Source organism: Orbilia oligospora, assembly GCF_000225545.1.
Source record: "Orbilia oligospora ATCC 24927 unplaced genomic scaffold scaffold00075, whole genome shotgun sequence".
Taxonomy (NCBI): Eukaryota; Fungi; Ascomycota; class Orbiliomycetes; order Orbiliales; family Orbiliaceae; genus Orbilia; species Orbilia oligospora.
This window is the reverse complement of record NW_011645632.1, coordinates 679,098-698,640: the sequence shown is the minus strand read 5'-3', so window position 1 is coordinate 698,640 and position 19,543 is coordinate 679,098. Positions and strand designations below refer to the sequence as shown.

At 45.1% G+C, this 19,543-nt stretch overlaps 8 protein-coding genes across 8 annotated transcripts; 5 read left to right on the top strand and 3 right to left on the bottom strand.

Moving 5' to 3' along the window:
- Positions 1 to 555: 555 nt before the first annotated feature.
- On the top strand, positions 556 to 1,828 carry AOL_s00075g189 (uncharacterized protein; the record flags this gene model as incomplete). Its single annotated transcript, XM_011122500.1, has 5 exons — positions 556 to 561; positions 661 to 835; positions 954 to 1,408; positions 1,489 to 1,617; positions 1,682 to 1,828. 5 exons carry the CDS (start codon positions 556 to 558, stop codon positions 1,826 to 1,828), a joined length of 912 nt encoding a protein of 303 aa, XP_011120802.1.
- A 374-nt stretch (positions 1,829 to 2,202) lies between these two features.
- On the top strand, positions 2,203 to 3,118 carry AOL_s00075g188 (uncharacterized protein; the record flags this gene model as incomplete). Its single annotated transcript, XM_011122499.1, has 3 exons — positions 2,203 to 2,236; positions 2,309 to 2,606; positions 2,716 to 3,118. The coding sequence occupies 3 exons, from the start codon at positions 2,203 to 2,205 to the stop codon at positions 3,116 to 3,118; spliced, it is 735 nt and encodes a 244-aa protein (XP_011120801.1).
- Positions 3,119 to 3,462: 344 nt separating this feature from the next.
- AOL_s00075g187 (uncharacterized protein) lies at positions 3,463 to 4,557 on the bottom strand (the record flags this gene model as incomplete). The annotated part of the gene is made up of 4 exons (XM_011122498.1): positions 3,463 to 3,522; positions 3,588 to 3,763; positions 3,919 to 4,038; positions 4,221 to 4,557. The coding sequence occupies 4 exons, from the start codon at positions 4,555 to 4,557 to the stop codon at positions 3,463 to 3,465; spliced, it is 693 nt and encodes a 230-aa protein (XP_011120800.1).
- Positions 4,558 to 7,114: 2,557 nt separating this feature from the next.
- AOL_s00075g186 (uncharacterized protein) lies at positions 7,115 to 10,360 on the top strand (the record flags this gene model as incomplete). Its single annotated transcript, XM_011122497.1, has 1 exon — positions 7,115 to 10,360. One exon carries the CDS (start codon positions 7,115 to 7,117, stop codon positions 10,358 to 10,360), a length of 3,246 nt encoding a protein of 1,081 aa, XP_011120799.1.
- Positions 10,361 to 10,770: 410 nt separating this feature from the next.
- On the bottom strand, positions 10,771 to 11,338 carry AOL_s00075g185 (uncharacterized protein; the record flags this gene model as incomplete). The annotated part of the gene is made up of 2 exons (XM_011122496.1): positions 10,771 to 10,871; positions 10,948 to 11,338. 2 exons carry the CDS (start codon positions 11,336 to 11,338, stop codon positions 10,771 to 10,773), a joined length of 492 nt encoding a protein of 163 aa, XP_011120798.1.
- Positions 11,339 to 11,486: 148 nt separating this feature from the next.
- AOL_s00075g184 (uncharacterized protein) lies at positions 11,487 to 11,934 on the bottom strand (the record flags this gene model as incomplete). Its single annotated transcript, XM_011122495.1, has 2 exons — positions 11,487 to 11,782; positions 11,898 to 11,934. 2 exons carry the CDS (start codon positions 11,932 to 11,934, stop codon positions 11,487 to 11,489), a joined length of 333 nt encoding a protein of 110 aa, XP_011120797.1.
- Positions 11,935 to 12,718: 784 nt separating this feature from the next.
- On the top strand, positions 12,719 to 14,528 carry AOL_s00075g183 (uncharacterized protein; the record flags this gene model as incomplete). The annotated part of the gene is made up of 8 exons (XM_011122494.1): positions 12,719 to 12,871; positions 12,999 to 13,149; positions 13,248 to 13,695; positions 13,767 to 13,773; positions 13,836 to 13,934; positions 13,989 to 14,075; positions 14,145 to 14,289; positions 14,374 to 14,528. The coding sequence occupies 8 exons, from the start codon at positions 12,719 to 12,721 to the stop codon at positions 14,526 to 14,528; spliced, it is 1,245 nt and encodes a 414-aa protein (XP_011120796.1).
- A 469-nt stretch (positions 14,529 to 14,997) lies between these two features.
- AOL_s00075g182 (uncharacterized protein) lies at positions 14,998 to 15,672 on the top strand (the record flags this gene model as incomplete). The annotated part of the gene is made up of 5 exons (XM_011122493.1): positions 14,998 to 15,000; positions 15,114 to 15,218; positions 15,344 to 15,348; positions 15,440 to 15,519; positions 15,602 to 15,672. The coding sequence occupies 5 exons, from the start codon at positions 14,998 to 15,000 to the stop codon at positions 15,670 to 15,672; spliced, it is 264 nt and encodes an 87-aa protein (XP_011120795.1).
- Positions 15,673 to 19,543: the final 3,871 nt, after the last annotated feature.

The following is a 19,543-nucleotide window of genomic DNA, read 5'->3' as shown; positions in this document are numbered from 1 at the left end:
GATGAATGACGCCGCGGCATATCTGAAGGCATACGGCATTGATACATAATTATGCTAGCGCTCTGTGGCGTGAAATTCTCTATTTGTAGTATGTTTGCTGGGTATCACAATGTGACTGCCTCATGAATACATTCTGTAGAGCCGTGAATCGAAGGGCCGTGAATCGAAGAGCTGAGTTGTGACGTGGTCCTGCGTTGTTTCTGTTGTAATTTTGAGCTCTATGATTCGACAGTTACTCATTGAAAGTAAGTAAGGTACTTAAGTCAAGTAGATAACCCAGGCAATGAATCATTTTCTAGGTTTCTTGAAGAGATAGCTCTCTTGTGTAATATTTATGTCTTTGTGACTTGTTTTCTATCTTACTTGTGATTAAGTGTTTATATTGAAAAGCTTGAGCCGGAAGGTAAGCTAAGCTTACAAAAGAGCCTTAAGCAGAACTTAACTCCAAGTCGCAGTTTTACGCTTCTAAAACCCATACACATTCACCCCACCATACACCCCTCCGTACCAGCTCAGGTGCTCGATCTCGAGCGCCTTCAACCACACGCCGCCGCCATGCCTGTAAGTCTCATTCCGGGAATGAGGCGTGACGATCACCATACACATACCATCTTCGCAGTCCGGTTAGACTAACATTGTGCGGGCATTGCACCCTTTTAGTTAATCATGATGTCCGGCTTCCCAGCCTCTGGTAAAACCACACGGGCTAACCAGATCCGCGATTTTTTCAATTCCAAAATCGCCGAATTATCGCCCACCGATCCTCGGGTTGCTCGTCTCAAGTTACATGTCGTCAGCGATGGGGGTCTAGGGGTATCAAAGGAAGTTTACAGAGGTACTTGCATACCGACCACGACGTCTTCCTTGTTGAGTGGCGATGACTATGTTTAGAAAACGGAGGGAAGAGAAAAAAGAACGAAATTCACTTACTCACTTCATAGTTTGAACTATAGAAGCAAGGCCGGAAAAGGATGCACGAGCGACTTTCTACGGTGCCGTCAAGCGGTTGTTATCTGCTGACGATATTGTAATCGCCGACGGCATGAACTACATCAAAGGCTACAGATACCAACTTCATTGCGAATCCAAAGCTCTTCTGACCCCCTCTTGCGTCATATACGTTGGAACTCCGGCCGAAAAATGCAAGGAATGGAATGCAGCGAAGGGTTCCGAGAAAAGGGAAGGAGGGGAAGAAACGGGAGGAGAAGGGAAGGGGGATTCTTGGGAGGCTTACGCACCGGATGTTCTGGATAACTTGATATTTCGATATGAAGAACCAAATGGGATGACGAGGTGGGACAGCCCCTTGTTTGTTGTGCCGTGGATGGATGAGGATATACCTGGCGAGGAAATTTGGAATGCTATGGTGAATAATGAGGCGGTTAAGCCGCATCTGGCGACGGTGCTGGTATGTTGTTTCCTATTGAACCTCCCGTTCAGTCGTCTCCATGTTTAGAGGAATTAAAATGGCTGACTATTTTACGATAGAAACCTGCGGCGGAGGCAAATTATTTGCAGATTCTGGATAAGACGACGCAGGATGTTGTATCCGCTGTCTTGGACTATCAAAAGACGAATGGTGCGGGAGGCTCCGTCAAAATATCGGAAGCATCGACTGTAGGTCCACTGCACCATAAAGGCCATATAAAGGACCTGGGAATAAAGCTAATTTACTGTTTAGACAATCGAGCTACCTGCCAACCACGTCGGGCTTGCACAATTGCAGCGAATACGAAGGCAGTTTATATCATTCAACCGACAACACACAGCCGAAAGAACAAGGCTAAAAAGTATGTTTGTTGAATATCTAAACAAGGAGTTGGAATAGGTCCCAGCATATTGAAAGCTTCATGTGCATATCCTTGGTGTTTTGGGAGTTTATAGGAGTTTGCATTTGGCGGTGGTTGTTCATATAAATCTAAAATATATAAAAAGTCAAAAACTACGTTTCAACCAAATGTTCGAAATCTCGGGTCCAGAATCTCCAGAAGCTGGGCTGCCTTGGCACGGATTTAACCTAACAAAGTGATAGGGCAATGACTGGCGGAGAAGGCGCCTGCTGTCGGAGGCGCCTTCATGCGTGTAGTAGTTAGTAAATAAATCGACAGCGCCAGAAGGGACCCCTTCTTTCCTTTTACATCCATCCTTCATTCTGTGGCTTCACCCTTCACCGCAAAGAGAACGTTCGCTATTCCTCCAAAAATGTCGTATCAGACGAGAACGCTGAGCGCAAACCGTAAGAGAGAGAAAAAAATACCCCACTGATGCTTCCGAGATCCGATTAATCTAACGAGATGTTTGTTTCCAGCCCTCGCGAGGGAGCGCAGGGGTGGCCAGCATGCTGCCGATGAGGCCGAATACGATCGCTTGCGCGGCCTGGCCCGTAACGAACAAAACCGACGACACGAACTCATCGGACAATCTCGTGAAGCGTACCAAAATGGCGATGGAGCGCTCGCCAAAGAATTATCAAACCAGGCGAAGAGTCATGAAGCGACTGCCGATAACTATAACAAGCAAGCTGCCGAGCACATCTTTCGAGTAAATAACGCGAATCAAGAGGAGGATACCATCGATCTTCATGGTTTGTTTGTTGAAGAAGCGGAGTACGTTTTCTCTCTCTTTTAAGTTCTCCAATTGGAAAAACACTGGTCTCGTTGGAAAACACATACATGTGATTTTAAGATGTGCTAATTATCCGACGGCCAAATATAGAGAGATTCTTGCAACAAGAATAGAAGCGGCCAGGCGCCAGCATGCTAAAGGACTGCACGTCATTGTTGGCAAAGGCATCCACTCGGAAAACCACGTCCAGAAGATCAAACCCGCCGTCGAGAAGTTTTGCCGGGATAATAACCTGGTATACAGCATCGGAAAGAATGCCGGTAGGATCTATATCGACCTTCAAGCCGAAGGCGTGGGCGAGGTCGACCCGAGTCAACATGGTTGGGCCTATGGTGGGCAGCAGCAACAGCATGGCGGGTACCAGCAGCATGAGCAGCCGCATTACCAGCAGCACCATGGCGGCCAGCAACAGCAGCAAGAACAGCAGCAAGATTCGGCTGGCGGATTGCTCGGGCTTTTGTTTGGTGTTATTAAAAAGATATTTTGCAAATAGATGTCGTTTTGCAATGGGTGGAGTACTTAGGCATCTAGTTAGTCAGGGTCAATGTTGGTACATAATTAGGTCATGATTTACGGGAAACGCTGGCGTTCAAAGGTGGCGGTATACATCTAAATGTACATGTAAAGTAATGGCTATGACGATACAATAGGATTACGTCCAATCTGGAAATTTATATTATACGAATTGAAAAAATTTTGAAAAATAGGACGCCAAAATCGCATATTCAAAAAAAGGACACAGTACCTTTACCTCGAGATCACATGAGATATACTTCACTTCACTTCACTTCACAATCTCTAGTAAAGAATGGGGAAGCACTATCAATCACTTACTCTCTAAACCTTGACAACTGAAGGGTTGACGGCGAGAATGATTGATAAGGAACATATGATCAACTAGTTGTTCGTTGATTAGCAATAGCATCACAACCGACAGTCGTTTCATCAAATGCAGTTCTTACAGCAGCAGCGATAACGGTTAAGAATATGATGGAACCTCTGCTCGCGGGGAACTTTCCCTTGAGCAACCAATTCTGACTTTCGTAATACCGATTAATACCGATGAGTAACACAAGGATAGCGATCCCGAGGAACGTTGCTCCGAGGGGCTTCCCCATACGTCTCAAAGTCATTGCGCCTGGTTTTGGAGTTTTGCCATGTGGGCATCTCGGTGTAAGCTCTCACAGAAAAATAATTATATCCCTCTTTCTCTTACTTGCGTGGGTTGAAAACCGATCGTATGTTCCGATCGTGTATATGTCGTGTGCCAGTTGCACGGGTTGGTGTTCATACCTTTCTCTACGGCGGGATCTGAAGATTCCATGGCTGAGTTTAACCTAAACAACTGCGTAACTGCGATGCCGATCGAGGCGAAGGAAAGTGATGTCCGAAGCCATGCTAGGAACGTGCGCTCTGTGTGTGTCGGGTCAGCATTTTTTTTTTTTTTTTCGGCCTTTGATAAAAGGGTTCCCTCTTTTTCCCCTTCGAGTGCTACCAAAAAACCGAAACACCCGATCCCGCGAAGTACCTAGGTAGGTAGATACCGATTTCCTGGAGATATCGTATGGAGAGGGTGTTGGGGAAAACACACGTACCCAGGGCTAGATGATCCCTGGCGACCGAACCCTTATTTTCGAGACTCAAAGATCCGAACCTCGCTATTACGTTACGAGAAAACCAGCCATCCTGGTGGTCTTCCGCCTTCCCCTTCCCCTTCGCATCCCGTCTTGAAGAACCCGAAGTTTCATCTTCTAGAGCAGGAGCAGGAGCAGGAGCAGTGGTATTCGGTGCCGGTACTTTAGCATCGGGATTTGTTTGTGATACGTTGATAGGCGTCGAATCGAGTCGCTGGCCGTTCTCGAGTTGGGGTTTTGTTTGTAGCCGGTCTGCGGAAAGAACACTTTGCGAGGAAGAAGGTCTCTGGCGCGACATTTCGCTTGAAGTTTCTGCAGCTGAGTGCAGGTATAATGTAGATGTCCTGATTTATATACAGGCCTAGATGATTGTGTAGACGTTGATATAGATGATGGTATAGATGTTGATGTTGATGAAATATGTATGGCGTGAGGGAAGAAGTTGGTGGAAGGACAGCATTTTGGCTGCGGGGATGGCAGGTACCAGGCCAGGCCAGGTGACTGCTGGGAGCGGGAGGTGAGGAGGTTCAACCTGAGCTCGCGTGACGGCAGCAGCAAGCAGCAGCGGGCAGGTAGTCAGGCCGGCAGGAAGGGAAGGAATGTCAATGCATGCACCTCATCTCGGCCCAGGTCAATTTTCGGACTCAATTTCAACGAAGGAACATTCGACGGCGAGGTACTTTTTGGCGATATCGATAGGATGGCGCTATGGGAAGTGGAGCCCGATCGGTATTCGCGATTTGGCTGGCCTTTGGCGTGCTTTTCCTTGGATTGAATTATAATCAAACGGATAAGTTTATTCTCATGCAAGGCCACGGCCGGGCTGGCTTTTCGATTCGCTCGTCTGTCATCGAGTCGGGTTGAGCCAAGCCAGAAGAATTAATTAATTAATATCTACCAACCAGTCAACGACTTGGCCGTTAATATCAATTGCATCCAACCTTCATACTACATACTACTTATATAACAGCTGGATAACAACTAACAGCTATGGAATAGTTAGCTAACGTTACTAACCGATTAATTCCCAGCTACTAATAGGTCATTCCTTAGTCACTAAGGATTATATTGGCAATTCCAGCCAACTGCAGATATGGTCGATAATACCATGGCCTGCTCAAGCATTCCGACAAGGTTGTCACACAAGCTTAAGCCACCCCAACCTGCAAAGGCGGGCACATTCAACATGGGATTTTTGAACCGGCATACCGACATAGAAAAAAAAGATGCTTCCAGATATGTTCCGACATTCTATTGCGTCGATGTTAATTCGGGATACACGAATTACATCGAATCCCGTTATCCATGATCGGCTCATGGTGGCCGTACGTTCTGGTGGTCTATATATCTCATGACTCTGCTTTTCGCCCCTCCTCAGGAATCGAACCTCGGACCCAACAGACTACGGACACTACGTAGTCTTCAGAACAGTCTTAATCTTTGCAGCTCTGGACATTTCCCGCCTACCTTGCTACCTTCGACCGAGCCGCTCTTTTCCATTTGGAAAGCGGTAACAATAACGTGCTTTTTGCCCACCCATCAAATTGTCGACATCGCCTAGTCTCCAAGGCCTGGGACGGGGATATTTCGAACGATCATCTAGTCCTATGACAGGCCGGGGACCTCGTCGTTTGGCCAAAGAAGGCAGTCCGTAGCTCTAGCTTACCAAACCTTCGACGAGAACGCTGATATCAGCTATCGAATACTCGTATCGATATCTGAGCGAGCTGTAGGCGAAAATCTAAGCCTTCAGGCTACTTGAACTCTCTTGCTTGCTTTCTTTTCCTCCATTCTCTGCTTATTTCATAAATTGCCCGACGGTTCCGCCCCAACAATTAATATCCAATTTTAAGGACCAACAGACTGTCGAAGCGCTTTCTGGTCTCCAAAATTAACTGCAGCACCACACACAAGAAGGAAGAACGGGAGAAAAAAAACTCGAAATCGAGACGGGTCAAATACAGCTATTTTACGGTAGACGCCCAGCTCAAATGCAAGTTTGCAACGTTTAGTTTGTTGCACAAATCCTCAATAAGCACCCTTTGATCGTCTGTTATACCAACATCAACTTTCCATCGGATTCGAACGGAAACTAGGAATGCGATTATGGAAGCGGTGATACGGCCTCAGCATGGTCTGCTGATAAATTTCCCCGGCCACTATCACAAACCCGACAAAACCGACAAGACCGACAAGACCGACAACAAAAAATCCGGCGAGAAGAAATCCAGACTACGACCTTCATGGCTCTGGCGGAACAGAAGCAACGGTAAGAGATCAATTCTGGTTGGATGTTTTGAGCGTGTTTGTGTGGCCGTATCCCAAACGGGAAGCGGTTGACTCGCAAGTGCGCCCAAACAGGAAGCCAAAGCGAAAAACCAACATCTGAACAACACAAAACTGACCCTACTGGAAAAACTTCTGAACCAGCAGACTCGAAATCGTGTAGCACAGAGCACAAATCTGAGACCTCTTGCACGGCAGACCCCAAGGTTGGTGCTTTCCCCCCTTTAGCTTGGATTCCCTGAGCATATTTTTGTACCATCCTTGACCCCACCTTCGGATACCGTTTTTTTATTCGCTACGACATGTTTCTATTTTTTATTTCTACTCCCTCACTCGATAGCTTCTATATAAGTGACCGTATGGAGCTTTCAAGCTAATTTAATTTAATCTGAATTTTCCTTCTACAATGGTTCTACTAGACAAGCTATCCCGGTCCGATAGCAGTACAGCTTGTGGAAGAAGATTTTATTGCATCCATAACTAAATCTGCAGAACTTGCACAAAGCGATATATTTCCAACCACCAACGGAACACATGAGAAAGAACACTCTCAAAATCAAGTAGGAATCATGTCACCATCATCAACAGTTTTATTCAAAATTCTAGGGACAAACTCGTCCCGGGATAGATCCCCCAAAAATCCCCAACAACAGGAACATCATCTTGAGCAAGAGTATGAACTAGAACCGAAGCTATCTTTTACAGACAGACGGAAGCTCAACGCCAAAGAGCTCAGGCTTGAGCTTAGTCGTGGTTATGAAGATACTGACCATAGCCTCAACCGATCTGAGAGCTTTCAAAAGACCCCAATGCTATCTCGGGATAATCCCATTAGGCGCTCAAGTGAGAATTCTGAAAACTTTAATGAAGAAGTTGCGGAATATAAGCAGGAAAGGGCAAAAGCCCCATCGACGCCAATTCACACATCTGTTGCTCAAAGTATTTCCTCGTACTTGGGAAGCTTCGGGATACTTACTCCTCCGTCGAATTCAAAGAAGCTTCGTGAAGAAGAGGAGGCTAGGAGAATAGAGGAGTTGAAACGCAGTATACGTCATTTGACACCGCCTCGAACACCGCAGAGGCCTCAAGACCCACCCCATCAGTTCCTAGGATCTTCAGATAGCCCAAATCTCAAACAAGAATGGTCGCCACCACGAAGTTTCTCAAATCGCCATACTCGAAACTCCTCAACGGATTCCACAGCATCATTGTCAGTATCTATAGTTGATGATTTTTCGTCAGATGGAGCTATAAGCCCGACCAATATAAGCCGCCCAATTATATCTGTACCTCAGTCGAGTCCTGAGCTCAGCCCGATAGCTACTGGGTTGTTTGAAAACCCAAGGCAGTTCTTCCCCAAGCCTCCGCGAGCACGGCGCTCTGCGGAAGAGACAAGAACGAAGAATAAAGGACTTCCTCTGTTTCAGCTAGCTAGCTTTGCAGAGCCAAGTTTTTCCAGCCCTTCTCAGGTCGCGTACGATGTACGGGACATGGTTATGCCGGTCGTGATGATTGCGAATGCCTTGGGGTTTCCGCACAAAGCATCCGTCAATCAACGGCCCGAAAACCTATCCACGGCCGTTTCGTCGGTGAATCATAGTCAGAAAAACAAGGCCGACAAACCTAGTAAGAAAGCAAGCTTAAAAGTAAAAAGCACACTGGGCGTTTTCCCTCGAAAAACTTTCACAAGGTCTTCTTCAGAGAGCAAGATTATCAAAAACAACCCATATCTTCATAGCAGCATCACGCAACAAGCGACAAGCTCTCTCAGCACTCAGACATATGTGGAAGAAACACAGTACTCAATGGCTTCCGCCGTCTCTTCATTGGAAAATCTTCAGCCCATATGTTCTATAACTACGAATAGTGCTCCGGTCAGCGCCTTCGACGATGACTCTTCGGACGATGACTACTTTGGGGACTTCAAAAATCTATCTGGACTCGGAACTCGCAACCTTAGAAGGCGAAGGACTAGTTTAAAGAGATTTTCTCGGGATTCTATGAGTCTCTCCGCAGACCGACCGTTTTCCCGTCTTTCCTTCTCATCAAAGCAAGATCCGCTAGGGTTCCCGAAAGAGATCGAAACTCGACAAATGTCTACAGAAAATTTTATACCTGTGCGCCAGATCCCAATCCCCGAAGAGGCGCAACTCTCTACCTCCGCAGGGACATTCAACAAAGTTAGATTCGGGAGCTCCAGAGTTATTCGCGAAAATGAAGTCCACCATCTCAAAGATGGCGACGGATGCGACCACCTCGTACTCGAACAAGAGGATGGCAAAATCCTCGTCGTTTCAGGCACATTGGATTATCTGATGATGGAACTCTGCGCTTCGTTTGAAACCGCAGATGATGAGAACTTTGCCGATATATTTATCCGTGCATCTATCCTGTTCACTTCACCTTTGTTCCTTCTCAAAGGGCTTACAACCCACTTCAGGAACGTGAATTCAAGGATCCAAGAGAGGATCCTTGCGGTAATTGAGAAGTGGCTTCGGACGCAGCCAGAAGATATATTCGAAGCTGAAGCAACGAGGGAGATACTTCTCATATTTCTGGCAGAAGTTTCATGCTGGGGACATACGCAATATGCCGTTCGTCTCACTCAAGCTTATTCTTTGATGAAGGATAAGCTTCAGAATTTCCAGAATGCTGTGGAAGAGGCCAAGAAGTTGAATGATTCGATCGAGAACGTGGCGTCTTCCTCGTTTCCCGAGAATCTAAAACTCTTTTTCGGCGATGAGAACATCATGCTAGAGGTCGCACAGTATCTCACAGCAGTCGATCTCATTTTGTTTCGGGACGCATCGCACACCCGAACCGTCAGTTTATGGTGGATGTCACAAACGAGCGAAGAGCAAAACTCATGGAGTTGGGAGTGCGAAGTTCCTTACGCTGATGAGGCTTCCACCGACAGTGTTGTTGAGAGGGTCAACAGACTCCTGCGAAGATCCGCCAATTTCAAGTTCTGGATTCAGCATGAAGTTCTGGCGATGACAAAGTTCGAAGATCGCGCCGACCTTATTTCAAGCCTGATCCATCTAGCCTTGCTGCTGAGAGATCAAGGAAATTTGCAATCCTGCCTTGTAATAGTTGAGGCCCTCGCTGTTGATACTATTATCAGCCTGGAAAAGACCTGGGATTGCGTTCCAATTGAGAGGATTAGAGAGTTCTCTGAACTCCGGGCCCTCCTCGACCAATCAACTTATGTCAGCTTCTTTTCGCAATGCAAGGATTTTGCGATTCCTTATTTCCTATTTTTTATCAAAGCAGTTGCGACAATCCTCAACCAATCTACAAACGCAAGCTCTAGATATAGCGATGCCTCGAAGATCCATGTCGACTCTCAAATCGAGGCTAGTTTATATCGGCCTCCAACATCACCAACAAGCGACAAATCTAGTAGGCAACCACCGATCCTACTAGATTTCAAAAAGTACCGGTCTTTCGTCAAGGAGGTTTCAGTTTACCGAGCCATGACCAAGTATCCACCCAAATTTGTCTGGAGTCTAGACCGAAAGTGCTTTGTTTTTCGCAAGATGGAAATAGGACGGCTAGCGTTTCCCCGGGACCGCGATAACGCTAGCAGGGCCACCAGCCGCATGAGAAGCGGCTCTATTGCTTCGATCCCAGAAGATACTCCAGATGCAAGTTATCTCAACCATCTATCGGAAATTATCGAGGGAAGGATCGACACCGTTCTTTCCCCTTTCCTCCCATCTAGTCCTGACGACGATCTTACCAAACTGCAACAATTTACCAGAGCCATGAAGTCTCTCAGGCAGCAGGTCCACGGAGAGGATTTGCATTGCTAGTTGCAAGAGCCTGATGATGGCTTTCCAAAAAAAAAAAAAAAAGTTGATTTATGTTTAAGAGCTTTGGTTCTCTATACCCTTCTTGTACTACTTTCTCTTTTTTCATACAGCAGGCGCCAGATACTTTGCTTTCAAAGGCCTTGTAACATAATCTTGATACCCACGTGACGATTTCATTTTGTTCTTCATGACCAATTACGATGAGATGCTTCACGATATTATTCTACGACCTATTACGTCAATATACCATTTCCTGTATGAACAATCGTAGCCTAATCTAAATTTGGCTATGGTATTTTCTTATATCTATTTTTTCAATATATCCTTACACATCCTTCAAATTTACCTGTACTTACACTACTCTAGAGAGATACTCTTTTCAATATATCCACATTTACCAAAAATATTCCTTAAGCCAGATGTTTAATGAACCATTCTACTGCCTGTGTTTCACTTCCTTCCAGTCCTTTCTTTGTAGCTTCGATTGCAGGGTTTCCTCGAACGGCAAACGCTTTAATTGTAACATAATTCATTAGAAAATGAGAGAGACGAATATACGTAGAGATATAAAGAAAAGGCCCACTTACAATGCTCCATGCCCTCATAGACAACCACCTCAGAATCCAACCCCTCCTTCTTCTTCAAAATCCCCTTAATCCTCTCCACCTGCTTCATGGGTAAAACGATATCTTTATCGCCCACGGCGAACGAGATGGGTTTCGTTACCGCCTCAACTTCGGCAGGTACCTTTAAAAAGCTGGGATGGGCGGAGTATATAGCATCCACGTAGGGATTCATCAGTATGGCATGCCTGCCACCCCAGCAGAATCCGATCACACCGAGTTTCCCACCACCACCACCAGGTGTGGAATTGAGTTCCTCACGAAGGGATTTGAAGAACTTGGTGATTATGGGGAGGGAGACGGATTTCCTGTGTGTCCAGAACCATAGTAGGAATTTGGGGAATGAAAAGGCCATTGTCAATCTTTTTTTATATATATATGTTTTATATCAATTAATAAGGTTCATTCCAATGCGCATTCCAATGATACACAAACAACCAAATATTATACTTTTAAATGTGTTTTCTTTTTAAAAATAAATAAAAAATAAATAAAAAAAAAACTTACAGTCTTTTATACCATGGCGGTTCAAATCCCTTCAGTGGGAACGCTACATCAAGACTATCCTTCGCAAACGCATCTCCAAAGTGTACATCAGGCATCAAGACCCTAAAGTTACCTCGTTTCGCATAACTATCTGCCAGCAGTCGGAGATTGATCAGGTCCCAACCGAAGACGTCGGGGATTATTACTATTGTTCCGTTTACGGTTCCATTACTGTTTTCTGGTTGGGCGACGTAGGTGGGGAGGTTGTGGATTGTTTCTTCGGTCCCGGTTGGATTGCCGGTATGGAGGGAACCTGTGCGTGAGATTTTAGTTGGTGGGGATAATGTTATGGTCGCGTTTTTGAAGGGAGGGGGGGTATATTGGGAAGGCTATAGACAGCTTTGGGACTTGGAGATTCTTGGTAATACCTCTCATACAGCAACTCGATGGTAATTCTGGAGCCATCTTTTTTTTTGTTTAGATACTTTGAATACTAAAGTTTACGTTCTATAGATTTACCTAGTGAGCTTTGGAGATAGTTTTGATGTTTAAGGTATGTGGTATTTCTGCGATTGGAATGGAAGCGCCTGTGAAAGGAACCCCGCTATCCGAAATCAGCAGCTGAAAGGCTTCTCATCCCGCGTGCATGCGATCCCGAAAGGATTTGAACTGTTCAAGAAAAAAAAAGTCCTCGTCCGAGGTAAGTACAATACATGCGCATTCAGGAAAATCACCTGAAATCGCCCATCCTCCCATCCAGGGCTGCCTGGGTTCCTGTTTTTTTGTGGCGCTCGTATACCAGATACCATATCGAGTCTGGACCTGGTTTTTCCCAAGATCGGCTTGAATCATGAAACGCTCGGACGGGTCTAACTTAGGACGTCTAGGATCCCTCGATAACCTGGTAACTATCCGGACCATGCATGTCCAAAAGACCGGATCGTTTGTGTTTTTTTTTTTTAGGTACAGGTACATGTTGAGGTACAAGTACAAGTGCAAGCAAGAACTGTGATGTCGGACATAACGGATTCGACAAGGTTATATCTCTTGCCAAGACCCATCAGGTCAACGCGAAGCCGCATCCGTTACCGTGTCCACAGCGAGACGAGGGCGCCGTGTTATATCCCACTCCGAAATTTAAAAAAACTTACCAACAACATCCCCTTTGCGCCTTGGATTACCTACTTGAATTGAAAAGAGATATTAAAAAAAGGGAATTGATAGTAGAGACAGGGTGTGTTTGACGACAATGGCGCTATTCCAACTACTCAATCGCCGCGTGATACGCGCATTTTGGCTTTTACTGGCCCTGGGGACGGTTTATACGGTATCGGCGTATAAGCAGGAATGGTTGGATAACCCGAGGGAGCTATCGCTACAGGAGATTGATGACCAATTACAGGTATTATAATATTTATTTTTCTCTTCTTGTGTATGATTGTAATAGTTTGTTCGCGTGGAGTATGAAAGGTTAACGAAATTTTTCTAATATATTTTTTATCTTATATTATTTTTTTATATATGTATAGACATGCGAAGTAGTCCAAGAACTCAACTTCCGTAAGGTACAAGGTGCGCCGACGCACGAGAGTTGGACTAAGCAATTGTTTGCGATATTGTTCCCCGGATCGCCTGCTGTCAATGCTTTACTTGCTACCGCTTATATCTCTGGACCTCCGAGTATGTGATTATCGATATATCGTTTTGGATTGATATAAAAAGGATGAATAAGAATCTGAAAGAATGTGTTTGACTGACTAGTTTGGATGACGAAATAGACTTTATTCTAGCACTCGTTCCCGCTAATATCGATCCCGCGAGTTTGACGGTTATGGTGGCCTTTGCGGTCGGTGGTCTTCTTGGAGATGTCTTCTTCCACTTGATGCCTCAGACGTTTATGGGCGAAGTCCATGAGGAGCGTGTCCGCTTTGTTATGGTTGAGGAGAAGCGAAATACTCTGTTGGGATTAGCTATCATGGTTGGGTTCGTGGCTTTTATTGTTCTGGATAAGGGTATGCGAATTGCTGCCGGTGGTGGGGATGGTCATTCGCATTCTCATGGTCACGATCACGGCCATACGGAGGGTACATCGACTGCATTGGCTGAAAAGTCTGGAGAATTGAGGCAGAGGAAAGGAAGGGATGAGAAGGGAGATTCTGCGGTTGCGAAGACTGAAGAGAAGACTCCGGGGATGTCGATTAAGGTTTCTTCGTACCTTAATATGGCGTAAGTAGATTTTTATACTAAGGGATCGATATTCGGAGTTTCTTTTGCTAATATATTGGTTCTTTTGATAGTGCCGATGTAGGTTACGGGATGAATGGTCTATTAGGTCTGGAAATTTAGGCGCTAACTTATTCGAATAGTTTTCCCATAATATCACCGACGGTTTGGCTATTGCGGCTTCTTTCTATGCCGGACCGACTATTGGTGCCACCACCACTGTCGCCGTGTTCTTCCACGAGGTAATATCGCATTCAGATGTGTAAATTTGGGGATATGTATTAACAAAGTCACAGATTCCACACGAAGTTGGCGATTTCGCCTTGTTGATCCAGGGAGGTTTCACGAAGGGACAGGCCATTGCAGCACAATTTGTCGCAGCGGTATGCATCATCCCTTCCCTCTAAACTTTACGATATATTTATTTATTTATTTCTAACATGGTTTTATAGATCGGCGCATTCTTGGGAACATTCATTGGTATCTGGATTCAGGAGTACAGCGCACCATCCAGCGACGCTGGGAGTGCTGAAGGAGCCGCTGGCCTCTTCGGAACCTCTGCTACTCTTGGTGACCTGGTCCTTCCGTTCACTGCCGGTAAGATTTATAATAAATACCCCTATATCAACACTACCATGTGTTATTTAAAAAATAAATAAAATGCTGACAAAAAAAATGCAGGTGGTTTCTTGTATATTGCTACCGTCGGTGTGATCCCAGAGCTTTTGGAAACCGGACCGAATAGGGGACTCGAGTTGAAGAAATCGTTAGTGCAGGCGCTGGCGATGGCTGCCGGTGCCGGCATCATGTTGGCGATTTCTTGGGCTGAGGCTTAAGCGTACGTAATGTAATACCATACCAAAGGACATATACAGCAGTTGAGTGAGAGGTTTAGAGGTGGAAAGGTTACGGTGGAAAGGTGGACTGACGACTCGAGGAGCATGATATTATAAATAAAAGCTGTTGATTTCCAAAAATCTTGACATTTTTTCGGTGTGTGGATGTATGTAGACTGAGTTACAGCTTGCAACTTTTGTCTTACATATCGCGATATCGGGTGTGATTAGCAAAAAAGCGAGCAGGTTCAGGCTATTAATTGTTAAGCGTGTGCAGCAGCAATTGGATTGTTCATTAGCGCACGATAAGGGAACGGACCAATTACTAGGTATATAGATTGCACCATTTTCCCAGAAACTCCCGTCCGCTGGTCCGTTTCACTCTATCATTATTCATCTTATTCGATTTGATCCATTGTTATCGTAGCTACTATATAGACGACTTTAATTTTTATTTAAAATTTCCAATATGGTTTGTTTGACCGACCACCCCTTGTATTTGCAGGTGTTTGCTCGAGTCTGCATCCTGCATGTTCGGTGGATATTCGTAACGGCGATATTAAGAGCCTTCTCATTTTCTAATAGGTCCACGCGGATGCAACACACTTTGGCGCCAACGTCAGCAAGCAAGATGCCTACGAGCAAGTTATTGAACAGTTACAGAGTCTAATGGATGGACAGAAGAACTGGGTATGTCCTTGTCGATTAACATTGATAACTTCTTCAAGATATTATCTATACTTGAATCACGTGTTTCATAAGAGCTGATGTCGACCCACCCCTTTCGTTTGGAAAATTGGTGAATGGGTTTAAAGATCTGGTAAGTTTAAGCTTGCCGAAGCTTACTCTCAAGATGAAACGGGGCTGCTCCTGCTGGTGATAAGCTGGAAGGCTAAAACTTGTTTAAACAGTAACCTAGCGAACGCCGCGAGTTTACTTTGGCACGGCTTGAAGGCTTTGCCGGAACCTTCGAATAGAGTCAATTGGGCGGGTCAGTTCCTTTTGCTCCTTTATTGTGCATGTCGGTTTAAAGTTCGGGAGAGAAAGCTGACTTTTGGGGGGGATCCACTTAGGGTTTTATGTTCGAGATGGGCCGGATAACTTGATTCTGGGACCGTTCCAAGGAAGGGTTAGTAGATGCTAAATTGTGGCTTTATTTCCTTTTTGATATTGCACAAGTTCGACAACCTGTTCAATAGGTTGTTGGAGATTGTTGTCTCTTTGCTGAATAGCTCTTCATGAGGAATAGGTAGCTTGTCAAACGATATCCTTTTCACGGGGTAAGTTCATTTTTAGAACTAAAAAAAAACCAAGAAAAACTTAGTCGTTGATGTTCCCCCGGATTTGCAATATTTTGAATTCGAAGCTAACCATAACATCTTTGGGGAGGGAAAAGGGGTCTGCGGAAGAGCGGCAAGGACGGCAGAAACGCAGATCGTGGACGACGTGCACAGTGATGTTAGCCACGTTGCCTGTGATAGCAGCACGAAAAGTGAAATTGTGGTTCCGATATTATTCAATGGTGAGGTAAGTTCATTTTACATTTTACATATTGACAGGAGCAAGAAACGGGAAAGACAAGTCTGGTTCCTGCAGGTGGATGCATTTATTGATTGGACAGAGGCTGCCACGTTTTTTTCTTCCATCTTGTCAACCTTCGGACGCTTGGGAAAACTTCCTTTGCCGGTGGGGAATTTCCTGGTCGTACAGGGATGGCAGTTCTTTTTTTGCTCTTTATCTTTCATGAGCTCTGCCGCACAGATGGCAGAGATGCAATAATACCTTATATCAAAGTTCTTGCGAGAAGAAAGAGGAAAAGGAGGCTAATCAGTGGCAATTGAAACCAAACAATGATTATAGGTTGTGGGTGTTATCGATATTGATTGTGAAGAAGAGAAGGTATGCCTCAGATTGTCTAATTTTTGCTTGGTGCCACAACACCCTTCCATTCCTTCAAGAATCTGACATGGCTTGTGTCCTCCTGTCTTTTAGGGTTTCACAGGAGAGGATCGGGAGGCTTTGGAAAGGATTGCAATGCTTCTGGCCGCGGGCTGTGACTGGACATCTTTGAAGACAAAGTAGACAATTGGAAATCTTCCCGCAGACATCATATTATTGAGTTTAACGATATGGAGGAATTGGAGTTGATTGCAATTGTGTGTAGATAGAGACTTGCCAATGGCAGCCTAGTCTGGTGAGACTCGAGACATCTTTGGATTTGGCGGGAGAAACCCAGAAAATGCAGGTTTCACGGTGCACGATAGTGGGTCGACGTCCAGGGCTATCCCAAAGGAGCCTTAGTATGATGCAGCCCATCGCCCCTGTTTAATAGATGTGGTCGCGCCGTCGCTCGGCTCATGAAGTTTTTTCCGGCGGCGATTCCAGGGCGCACACACACACATAGCACGGCACTAGTTGGTAGTAGTTAGTCCGAGTCAAACTCAGGTCATAGCATTTTGGGAACGAAGCGAGGAAATTTCGATGTTTTGTGAATTCTGACCTGGTGGGTAGGGGAAATACATATTTTATTTTGAGGAAAGAAAAGAAAAAGGGCAGGCATCCAGCCTGTTCGATGAGATTATGGTCACTAAAAACAAACACGTTTTCCAAGCATCATTTCCGCTTGGACCCACCAAGACACGTGAAGCTGGAGGCAATGCGAAACATTTTGATGTCGCTGGTGAGTATCAAGACTGGGAAGTCGCTTGTCGATGATGGGATGGGGGGATCGAGAGAAGGGGTCGAGCGAAGAGAGGATCTCTCGGTTAATGGGCTTTTTGAAGCCACTCGGCTGAGAGTCCGGCACTGCACTGACATTGCATAGATCCGGGTCCACAAGTAGGCAGGAAATCGAGGAGCTATAAAAAGATTATTTGAAGGAGTTCATTTTAATCAATATTCTGTGTAGTATATTATAACCAGATCGCAAGATCATCAGCATGGTGAATAAGTATCTTTACCGTGTAGTCAGTGTAGTAGATACACAGTATATATAGTATGCTATCGCGAACAGGTATTGCACAAGCGACAATGTCTCAATATATTGTATTTTACAAGATTAAAACTTAGATCGATGATGATAGTAATAATGATAGCATCGATAATTACTTAATTAGCTTGATTGATCACGACCAACTAGGTTTTGAATCGTCCATTTCCGAAAATACTTTTTTTTTTTTTTTTTTTTTTTTTCCTAGCTCCACAGCAGAGATTGGGCTCATGTATGTACATGTACCGGTACATTTACGCATACAAGTGACATAATACATGCAGAACAGAACAGAACAGAACAGACGTACATGCGGCGGGGATTTCGTACAGACCGTTGGAAGCGGACAAAAGTTGACGTTTGGATACGGAGGGGTACCGATACCGATACCTTTTTGTTACATCTGACCTGCCTTTGCAGAATCGATCAATGCATACTTACAGTACTTGGTACTTAACTATATTCTGAAGAAGTATGTACCTGTATGTATGGGATCTTGGGAAGACCATCTCGGTTCCCCTTTTTTTTTGTTTTTGAGAATAGTAAGTACCGGCACTGGTAAAATTAGCGTGGAGGTACATGTGCAAAGTCAAGAACCCCTGTCCTGTTCTCGCCTTCTCTTCCCTTCCCTTGAAGAAGTTCTGGGTATTCCAAGTTAGTCTGGGGAATTTCTTTTTCAAACCACCGTTTTACTCCTATTTCCTTTTCTTTTCTTTCCCTCCTTCTCTTCTCCCATCATATTACAGACAGTACATACAAATCATCCTGAAGGTTTTGGTTTGGGCCGATGCCACCACCCCGAAAGAAGATACTTCCTATTCCTGGTTCTGGTTCTGGTTCTGGTTCTGGTTATTAGGTACTAGTTGGTCAAACCCCGTTCCCATCCATCCATCCCATCCCATCGCCTTGACCTGACTTGACTTGACTTGACTTCTTCTTCTTATTCTTCTTCTTCACACTTTCTTCTCCTCTTTTACTCCCTTCTTCTCCCTCTCCTATCCCTATCTATCTATCTAGTCTCGTCTCATCTCATCTCGTCTGTTGGCTGTCCTGTCCTGTTCATTCTTTCGTTGCCATTCGCCAAACGTTCCTTTTCGAATCTCTCTAACTCCAACTCCAACTCGTCGACCCGGCTGATAGTTTTAATTAAATTACCCGTAAACGACGACGATTGAATTATAATATCCTGAACTTGAACATCTTCGATCGCGGAAACAAATCACGTTCCGTTTGATACCGACATTAATACACTCGTATACCTTCTTGGGAACGTCGCATCGTCCACCACCACCACTACATTACACTACTAGGTACGGTAACAGTTTAGATACTATTAGATATCGCCGTCGACGGTGCCCTCGTGTCGCCATTGCATCGCTTGCACTATCTCCTTTCGTGTTTTTTGTGTGTTTCCTTGCATTTCGTATTTCGCATCTGGCTTTTCCCCCCTCCTCCTTCCATCACATCTACATTCACATTCACATTCACGTACATCCACATTGGAGTCCATCTAAACTATCCATTCCCTATTGCCCATCACGAAATAAAACTCTCCTGGATGTGAAAGAGCGAAAGAGAAAAGAAAAAAAAAGGTGCGGTTCTTAGTCTCGATCTTGCACATAATTTCTTCACGGGCGTGTCTGCCTTTGAACCAGCCGAGTCTTCCCCGTTTTCCCTGTTTTGCGCTGGCCCTGGATTGGTTCTGGCGCATTTTCAATTTCATTGCAATTTCTCTTCACATTTCTCCTTCCATTTCCTTGAACACCCCAACCCAACCTAACCCAACACACTCTCACACACCCCCCATCTATTCAAGATCCATACCTTTCCCATACCAGATTATCGCCTCCTTGTCGCCAATCTGTTCCCGCCTCATCATTACCCTCTATAAGCCTCGGCCTGCAAAGAGGGGAGGGAGGAAAGAAAAAAAAAAACACATCTTCATCCCTTTCCCGGGTTGCCGCACCTTCGTCATCATCAGATCACTCGCATCGATTCTACCTGCCTTGTCAAACATCGGCGAGGC